The 9,997-nt window shown below is 36.5% G+C and overlaps 1 protein-coding gene across 1 annotated transcript in view; it reads left to right on the top strand.

Annotated features, from left to right (window-relative positions):
• Nucleotides 1-9,997, top strand: part of MTREX (Mtr4 exosome RNA helicase) — a 44,501-nt gene that overhangs the window by 30,873 nt on the left and 3,631 nt on the right. Inside the window, exons 18-23 of the mRNA XM_035309821.1 lie at nt 239-311; nt 3,593-3,721; nt 5,167-5,277; nt 5,595-5,783; nt 6,889-7,052; nt 8,394-8,499. Of these exons, the coding sequence (XP_035165712.1) occupies nt 239-311; nt 3,593-3,721; nt 5,167-5,277; nt 5,595-5,783; nt 6,889-7,052; nt 8,394-8,499 (772 nt within the window). The remainder of the gene's footprint in view (nt 1-238; nt 312-3,592; nt 3,722-5,166; nt 5,278-5,594; nt 5,784-6,888; nt 7,053-8,393; nt 8,500-9,997) is intronic.

The following is a 9,997-nucleotide window of genomic DNA, read 5'->3' on the forward strand; positions in this document are numbered from 1 at the left end:
TTGCCGGCTTCATTTGTCTTTGCCAGTTTACCATCTTAAGCAGTTACATGCGTCCCACTAAGCAACAATTTTTACTTTTGTTAAACCTTTATTAAACATTCAGCAGTCAAAGAAAAATAAGTAGTGTTTTCAAGGTGAACAGTAGCCCATGACTGCTATTGAAATAACAGAAATACAAAAATATGTGCTTGTTGAGATGTAATTGTGTGTCAGTTATATGTAACAACTTCTAATACTTTCAGGTGAAGAATGAAGATGATGACTTTGGATGGGGAGTGGTTGTTAACTTCTCTAAGAAATCAAATGTTAAGGTAAAATATGCATTCACTCTGTTAGAAAAATAGGAACATTACCAGTTTTGTCTTATTTTCAGAAAGTTAAATTGTCTGTTTTCTTTTTGGTTTCCCAAGACAAAAAATTGGCCCTTTCACCCCAAATTTAGAGAAAAAAAAAAAAAAAAAAAACAGGCCTCCCCAAAGTCAAATGAAACATTATGGAAGGTAGGACAAACCCTAAGTCCTGTGTTTATTTTTTAATTTTGGCGTATTTATGGAGGAGATGCTTGCTTGTGTCTGGGATAATTAGTTCAAAATTGCACTTGACGCTACAAGGTTTCAAAATAGATTGTTTCTGAGACATCCCCAGCAGTGCTGTCCTATGATGTGCTATGTTATTTAATCTCAGAAAATGTATAGAAGCTATGAAGGTTGAGAGCATAGGGAGATGGACATTTGGCCCTGGGTTAAACTGAGGAATTGTATCTTGAGTCCTAAGAGGGTGTCTGAGACAGGAGATTGCTTGTCCCCTAACGTGTTGCTGTGGAGTTGAGGGTGGCAAGTTAAAATTCAAAGAAAGCAAAATAATAGAAATGGATCTGGGGAAACGTGGAAGAAACTACAGAATGCAGTGATGCAGTTTAAGCCAGATTTGTTTTTCTTTCCCCAAATCCATTTTTATAGTTGATCTCTGCATAACCCCAGAGGTCATGTTTTGGTCCCCATTTCAAAATTGTTTTAATAGGCTACTCTACTGGCTAAACTAAAAATTAAGTTTAATGTATGTTTTTCTGTGGTAGCATTTCTGCTGTAATTTTGGCAGTGGAGCTTTGGCATTAATTACTAGCACTAAATAAGAAGTAGTCTTTGTCAAGTTCTAGTGGCGCCTGTATTTTGTGGCACCTTTTGGTGCTTCTCTAATATATGTTCATCAAAGAGGAAATGAGAAAAATGTGTGCATACAGAACCTAATAAAAGGGATACTGTTTTGTATTTCCATCTTCCTTTTGAAAGGCAGATTTCTTTCTTCCTCAAATTGGAAATCTAGACTGTTACTGCTCATGCTTAAATGTTTCTTCTAGAGTGCTTTTTTCATAGAACCACAAGAGCAGTAAAACAGATTTCTCCCTCACCCCAGCCTTTTTTGTAAAATTGCCAACTTCAGTGTCACTGAAGGCATTTCTACCTGTCGTATGTTATCCACATACATATTTTGCCTTCCCTATCTAGCCGGTCTCACTGTGGTATAAGGCCTTCAGAGGTGAACATTAACTTTGAAATCACAGTATGTTCTGAAAGTGATGGCTCTGGCTCCAGCAGTACTTTTTTAGTTAAGCCACACTATACTAGCAGCTGGACTGAATTTTTCCTTCTCAGTTCTGTGGAAAGAATTACAATAGGTGCTGAAAATTATGGAACTGACTTAAAGCTGTGTAACTTTAACATTGGTATGGAAAAATGGTTTCTATGAGCAGAGGCAAAACAATGACTGCTTAAAAAAAGCTGTTATTTCCTTATTTTACTGTCTATTCATTCATATGTCCTGGAACATAGATGCATTTCCCTGTTACTGTTTAATGCAGTAGTTCAGTTTACTTAATGATGATTGGAAATATGTCACTATTATGTTGTATTGTTAAACTTTCATCCACTTCTAAGCTGTGACAGTCCTTTGGATTTGCTTTGACAAATGATGATGAATTCAGTCTGTATGACTACTCTTCTTCAGTTGTCTATTTTTCTAATGTAGTATTTTTTCTAGTGAGGAATACATCTTAAGGGTTACAGTGTATCATTTCACTGATTAATTCTTCATTCATTACAACGTGAAAGCAAAAGCACAAGTCATTGTCAGTTACGTTCATGTTTAGTTATATTTACATGTTTTTCTAGCATAATTTCAAGAGGCAGTATTCCACAAAATTGCAAATGGCAAGTTATTCTGAATTGCTGTGTGTAGGAAAAAAAAAATCTAGATTAAATCGTCTGATCATTATAACTAAATCTATTGCTGTAGCTAGACTTACAGAGAGCAGTAGTGACAGTAACTGTCAGTGACACACTCCTCATTTATTAGCAGGTTTGCAGTACAGTTACTGACAGTAACTTTCTAGACATTTCCAGTTTATTTTCTGTAGCACATATGCACTTGCATTGGTTCATTCTCTTCGTTCAAGTCAGCATTGTGCTTTCCATGGCTTTGGCTGGATGCTGAATCCATCTGTGTGGATATGGCTTTCAAGTACCAGTTCAGGGAACAGCAGTGGACTCTGCTTCTTGTACATGGCTGCAGTGAGTGCGTTCTGCAAATGTAGGGCACAGTTCAGAGGAACAGTTTCTTCCTCGGCAAGTAAATGTGTTTTTTGAAGAAATGACCCAGCATGTAGAACAGGATAACCCCATTTTTCTGTTTAATTTACTATGACAGTTTCTTGCAGTACTTCTGAAAATCTCTTGTAAATATTGGATGGCTTCATCCTGTTTTGCGTGCGGTGAAAGCAAAATCATGTGTTGTAGTTTTGGAATGAAAAATAGTCCACAGGAAAACTGAACTTAGTGAACACAGGATTTTATGAAGATTTTTCACCTCTTCCCACCCCACACTCGTATTTGGAAGGGGAGAAGCTTTTGTGTAATTGTTTAAAAGATGATGCCTGTCTTCAGTTCCATGTCTGTAATTTGGTTCTACTGGAAGTCATAAAAATATTTTCAGATAGTAGGAGTGTATTGGAACTACTTTATTCCATATCAGTTTAGTCAAATAAATAATACACATTTTTTTTCTTTAAAGCAGTATATAATAAAGGCTACAGCTTTATGAACAATACTCTTTAGCCACCATATCTGCGTGTTTATATCCTTTAAATAGATGTCGGGTGGTACATGTGCAGTTTGGGGTGTATAAAGACTTGGCTAGATGCAACTTCCTGGCTTCTGCAGATAAAATCTGCTATGTTTGAAAGATTTTTAAGTGATCCTTGTTGTGGGGAAAAAGACTTGAATTTGTAAACCTGTAGCTGCCCCCCTAAAACACAGCAAAGTTCAGTACTGAGAGCAGTTACAGTTTAGGTTATGTTGGGTTGGAGGGATAGGAAAGAAGTAATTTGTTTTCAAGTATATTTTTCTATGCGAGGGATCTGTTAATCCATACATAATCTGTACATATTCAGGAGTTTTTATAATAAACTGAATCCTTGAACTGATGCTCTGCAAAGACCAGTACCTCACGTCATACCTTTGATAATGAATAAAATCATGCTTTTTCCTTCTGTTCTCATTGATACCTTAAAATAACTGTTCTTCTTTGTCCTCAACAGCCTAACTCTGGTGAATTGGACCCATTATATGTAGTTGAAGTGCTACTGCACTGCAGCAAGGAGAGTTTGAAAAATTCTGCTACTGAGGCTGCAAAGCCAGCCAAACCCGATGAGAAAGGAGAGATGCAGGTTTGCTATTAATGTTTATTTATAATAAACATATAATATAAATATATTAAATAAATATAATATAAACAAATACATTTTATTTATAGTAAGCCCAATAGCTTATTATAAATGGTCTAAAAGATTATATTTCCAAAGTATTTGCAAACTTTAGTAAAAGAGGGATAGATTGATCAAGAGAAAGGAGCTATACCTAACTCTGCTTTCTTAAATGCTTGCTGATTTCACTGAAGACTAAACCATTATTCATGTTGAAAAAATTACTTCAGCCACATTTGTTACCATATCAGAAGGGCTTTGAAAATTAGCTTCTGTCACATTAGATACCTAAAATTGGAAGGTGAAAGGTGATAACTGCTACATTAATACAGTTATTAAAATGACCTATGTGTTTTATCTGCAGATAGTAAGTGTTTATAAGCTGTTTTCTGTCAGATAATCATGCAGGATTTTGTGGGCAGTGTGCCTTTCTTCTATTAAATTTGAGAACTTAGCTGGAATTTTGATAATCCTTGAGGAGGCAATTTTAGCAGTGATTTTTGACACTCTTAAGATACCCTTCCATCTCTCAGAACAGAAGAATATTTTCTGATTTTTCTTTCTCTTTTTTTTTTCCCTGTTCAAGCCCATTAGCTTTGTGAGTCCATCTCAGTCAAAAATAAAATTGAAATTCTTAGTGAAAAAATTGTATTATTTAAAGTTTTCAATTTGAAACTTTATATCAAGACAAACCACTATTATTTTCAGATCAGATACAATTATTCAATAGTTAGATTTATTCAGATGCTTTTTCCACAAATTCTGTTTTAAGCTTGAAATACAGTGCTGATAGTTTATAGCTTCTTCATGGTTTTGATGCTATTTGATTATTGTTGATCAACCTCAATCATTAATATTCCTAGTTATGTTTATGACAATAATTAATCTGTTTTGGATCATAAGAGTGATCTGTTCGAGTAGAAAAGGGGCAAGAAAAGAAGTGCCAAAAGTGGTTAGAAATCATCGTATTGTAAAAGCTAAATACACCTATGGCATCTCCTTCCATATTCATGCAGGATAGTTCAGTGCTTTATTGTGTGTATTTCAGTGGAATAAGTTAAGGAGTAAGTTCAAATCCAGTCTTAGTTGATATAAATATTGAGTGAGAGTACATTTTCACTAGATATACCTACTTGTTGCATTGGACTACAAGCAATAGAAAATCTGAAATTATTTTTTCCATTTTCAGCCTTTCTCCAGACTTAACTGAATGAATAATGAATTTTCCCATTTGGCCAAACTGACTTTTTTTCTGTATTAACTTTACCTCATTACTCATATTTTTCTGTTTCCCCATGCTCCTTTATCCACTGCTGTGTCCTTGTTTACTCAGTTTCCCTTTTCCTTCGTGAAGCGTTACGATGGAGCAGTAAGCATTTACTGATTGGGTACTGCATTCTTTTTGACAGGTTGTTCCGGTTTTGGTACACCTTCTCTCAGCTATCAGCAGTGTCCGACTTTACATACCAAAAGACTTGAGGCCTATTGACAACAGGCAAAGTGTGTTAAAATCTATACAAGTAAGTTCCATTGGGCTGTTAAAGCCGTCTGATTTGATTAGTGTGGTACACTTGAATACACGACAACTAGTTCTAAACAAATTTGTCTAAAGTTTGAGTCATTAAAGGTTTTAGAAGGGCTCGGAAACCATGGATGTATGTCAGCTGTTTCTCCTTGTAAACAGTAATTTTAAATTGATTTTGAAAACTGCTGGAATACCACGTACCAAACTCTCACCTCTGCCTTTCATGTCCGTATAACTGTCAGTTGATTTTTAAAAGTGTATTTTACTTTAGCATTACAGTCTTATTAAAAATAAACTTTTTTCCTCTTTTAGGAAGTACAGAAGAGATTTCCCGATGGAGTACCATTACTAGACCCTATTGATGACATGGGTATCAAAGATCAAGGACTGAAAAAAGTCATCCAGAAAGTAGAGGCATTTGAGCATAGGATGTATTCACATCCTCTTCACAATGATCCCAATTTGGAAACTGTGTACAAACTTTGTGAAAGAAAAGCACAGGTACAAATACAAAGCAAGAAGCTATAGCTGTATCTTGCTGAAGAGAGAGGCAGTAGTAGTTCCCTTTCTTGATTTTTTTTTTTTTTTTTTTTTTTGCAAAGCACATTTTTATTCCTTTTTAAACCAAGTAAAAATTATTGAATCTTAGTAACAAACCGTCCATATCTGTGATACGCCCTTCGTTGATAAAGCTGGGAAGTTCACCTGAAAAGAAGGCTCTTCAGAAGAAGGCATCAGGGACTAGAAGGTTATAGAGGTGCCGCTAGAGTCCTTTTCACTCAATAGGTGTGGCACAACATGGTGTAGATAAAATGCTCACAGATAATTGAAACTGATCCTTTTTAATATGCTTGTGCAGAGCTTTGTTGAGGTGACGGGGCTTACTAGCTTGGAGAGAGTACTGTACAAACAAACCACTGTGCTGCTCCTTCCTCGCTCCCAGCCTGGAAGCATACTTACCTTTTATAGAGTTGTACCCTACTGGAGTGAAACCCATTACACGCCAAAACAGCTCCTTTTTTCTGTGCTGCTCCGGAAAGCAAGTTCTCTGGGAGTCTCTATACAGAAGTGACGTTAGTTACGTTATGGGCAGCACAAAGTTGTTTGTGGCAAGACCTGATAGACCACGCACTCTTCTGTGAGGGTATCTGGGCTGTACACACTGCTGTCAGGATGTTGACAATGACTTGATGAACTGTAAGAAGCCGGAGAAGCTGTAATTGCAGGAAATAATGCATTTGGTTTATATCTGATGGAGTAGTTCATGAGTAATATCTAGTACTGGTTTCAGACAGTCAATGACACCAAAGTTTCAACCAAAGATTTCTTCTGTAATTTTTTTCATTTTTTTTCCTTCCCCTTCTGGGTAAATATCTTAACTTCTCAAACTTGCCAAATTGCCTATGGATGAATGGATACAGCTGTGGATTTTTTGTTGTTTTGTTTTGTTTAACTTCATTTTAAACCTTCTTAATAGAGTTACAAAGTCCGTATATGTCCATATACTGTAGATCTGAGGCTTTAATATATATTAAACAATGTCTTTAAACAGTTGAATCTGTTAATCAAGCAACATTTACGTTCTCTCCTTCTGACCCACCCCTAGATTGCTATGGATATCAAAGCAGCAAAGCGAGAACTGAAAAAAGCCAGAACTGTCCTACAAATGGATGAACTCAAATGCCGCAAGCGTGTTTTGAGAAGGCTGGGGTTTGCCACATCTTCAGATGTTATTGAGATGAAAGGACGGGTTGCTTGTGAAATCAGCAGGTAATTGGTTTCTGTGCAAAGTGCTTATTGCCGTGTATATACACTTTGCTGTCCTTGCTGAAATTATTGTTTCATATTTATGTTTTAATGTTCTGAGACCATTAGAAGGAATATTCTTCTTAGACTACCAAATCTGTGTTACAAAAGAAATGTACTGATAAAAGCAGTGAAGATGGCACATGAAGGACAAAATACAATGGATATTAAAATGTGGATGTTAAAATGCCAGAAAAATGGCTATTTTCTTACAGAGTCCAGGCAATAGTATGTGTTGTTTAATGTTAACACATTATGCGAGAAAACAATCTCAGTTTCTGTGGTCCCACTTGTTGGTACTCTTAAGAGAGTCACTCACAAATACGGGTGTAACAGTGATTGTCAGTAATTACCAAGTCACTGACAGGTTTAGAATACAGCTTAATTGGTTCCATAGGGCTGTTGGAACAAATCCATGGAAGTGATGCGTTTCACTGTAACGCATTTAGCAGGTATATATATGTATTGAAACAAATACTAAAGGTCCCATGGAAACTCATAAACTGGACTCAGTATTCAGGGTGTAATTCAGATATCGAGAGAATTGTGTGTTTTTATAAGTTACAACGACTACTCTATACTGCTTGTCTTTTAGATAGTCTTGAGAGGTGCTAACTATGTATCTAGCAAACTTTTCCCTGCAAAATTTGGTAGCAAATGGGTGAGGTTCGTCAGGATTTTATCAAGTTCCTCACCTTCAATGACTGTTTACTAATGAGTTATGTATTTCTTCGTTTAAAAAAGAAAACAAATAACAAAATGTATTTTTCCCCATCCTGTGCATTGTCTGATCAACTCCAAAAATAAGGGTGCAGTTGTAACAATTTGATGCCTTATCCAAATAGCAGGTTTGGATTTTGTATCAGCATCATGCATTTCCTTTTTAGAATTTATGAAGAAATCTCTTACTCTACAAGGAAATTGGAACAAATTTGTTCCTCTTCTCATTATCTTGCAAATACCCAGTTGAATCTCTTTGATCAGCAACAGTACCAATTTTAGTCCTTTTCATAGACTGCCTAATTATCTCCACTGTTCTTTTCAATTTGTTGATGATAAAAGCTGTCTAAAGCAACTGTTAGTATTAATTTTTATGAACTATTAAGAGAGATTATTTGCAGTCTGGATTCATTGACATCACTCTCAAAAAGCTAATATACCTATTTTTGGTGTTCCATTAAGTAAAATTAAGAAGCTCTTGATTTTTAGCTATAGTCAGTTGCTTCACAAAACAGTCAATAGTACTTCATTTAAAAATTACAATTTCTTAGGTCTTTTCTCTAAGCTTCCTTCTCTATATTTTAGTGCTGATGAACTTCTTCTGACAGAAATGATGTTCAATGGTCTCTTCAATGACTTATCTGCAGAACAGGCAACTGCACTGCTGAGCTGTTTTGTGTTTCAAGAGAACGTGAGTTACTTCTTGAGTTCATGAATTCTAGACATTGCTGTCTACCAACAGCAGTACTTTAAATCAGTTCCAGAAATCGATCCCAACAGTACAAGCCATTGTGTATTTTATCATTTCCTAAGGGTTTCTGACATAAACAAAAGTACTGCAACTTTAGGGCCAAAATCTCTTTCCTTGACAAGTGACATGCTAAAGGTTGTGTAAGATAGCAGTCCTTGTACCGAATTTGTAGCTGCTTCTCCTTCATGCACTGAAGCAATATTAACAGTAGATTCTCAGCATACAACATGTGCTTGTGTGCATGCGTGCACACACACATACAACCAACAACACACCCTTGTCTTTTAACAGATTGAATAGTTTCAAGAAAAGAATCTAGCAATATCTGCTCCTTCCACTCTGGCATGAGGATATTTCTAATTGAGACATGCCTGTGTTGTTATGTGGATAGTGCCCTTGACCTATTGATGGAAATGGCAATATTAGATGGAACTGTAATGCAAAACCATGGACATTTAACATCTGATGCCTTTGTTTTCCGATCTGCAAGCTATATAGAAGTGTACTAGCATCAGGAAAATTCAGTAGGAATAAACTTCCATATAGAATTTCCCTGCAGATGGCTAGCAAGATGTATCACTCAAGGTGAAAAATAGCAAGGCTAACAAATAAATTTTGTTAGCGGAAGGGATGCTAAGGTAAGCCATTGTTCATAAGCAACAGAAAATTTAAGTATTATAAAAAAATACTGCGGTTCACTCAGCAGTAGTACTCAAGTCTAAATAGGTAGAACATAAAAACATTGCTGCACTTGAATAGTTGTATTTTCTTACGTAACCATTCATGTTTAAGTTATTAAAATCATTTGCTTTTTATATTCTGAACAAAAAGCTTGTAACACAGATGAAGTAGTAAATGGTGAGCATTTTGGCACTTCAGAGGTATTGAACAGCAATGTTGTGGTTTAACCCGACTGGCAGCTAAACACCACACAGCCGTTCGCTCACCCTCCCCCCTCCCTCTCTGAGATGGGGGAGAGAAACGGGAAAGTGAAGCCTGTGAGTTGAGATAAAGACAGTTTATTAAGATAGAAAATAATAATGATAATAATAATAATATGTACAAACAAGTGATGCACAATGCAATTGCTCACCACCCGCTGACCGATGCCCAGTCCAACCCCGAGCAGCCGGCCCCCCCAGCCCGGCTAGCCACCCCTATATATTGTTTAGCATGACGTCAGATGGTATGGAATACCCCTTTGGCCAGTTTGGGTCAGCTGTCCTGGGTTTGTCCCCTCCCAGCTTTTACTGCACCCCCAGCCTGCCCGCTGGCAGGACAGAGCGAGGAGCTGAAAAGTCCTTGGCTTAGTATAAGCAGTGCTCTGCAGCAATTAAAACATCAGCATGTTATCAGCACTCTTCTCATCCTAATCCAAAACATAGCACCCTACCAGCTACTAGGAGGAAAAATAACTGTCCTAACTGAAACCAGGACA

The sequence above is a fragment of the Oxyura jamaicensis genome, chromosome Z, assembly GCF_011077185.1.
Source record: "Oxyura jamaicensis isolate SHBP4307 breed ruddy duck chromosome Z, BPBGC_Ojam_1.0, whole genome shotgun sequence".
In the NCBI taxonomy this organism is placed as follows: Eukaryota; Metazoa; Chordata; class Aves; order Anseriformes; family Anatidae; genus Oxyura; species Oxyura jamaicensis.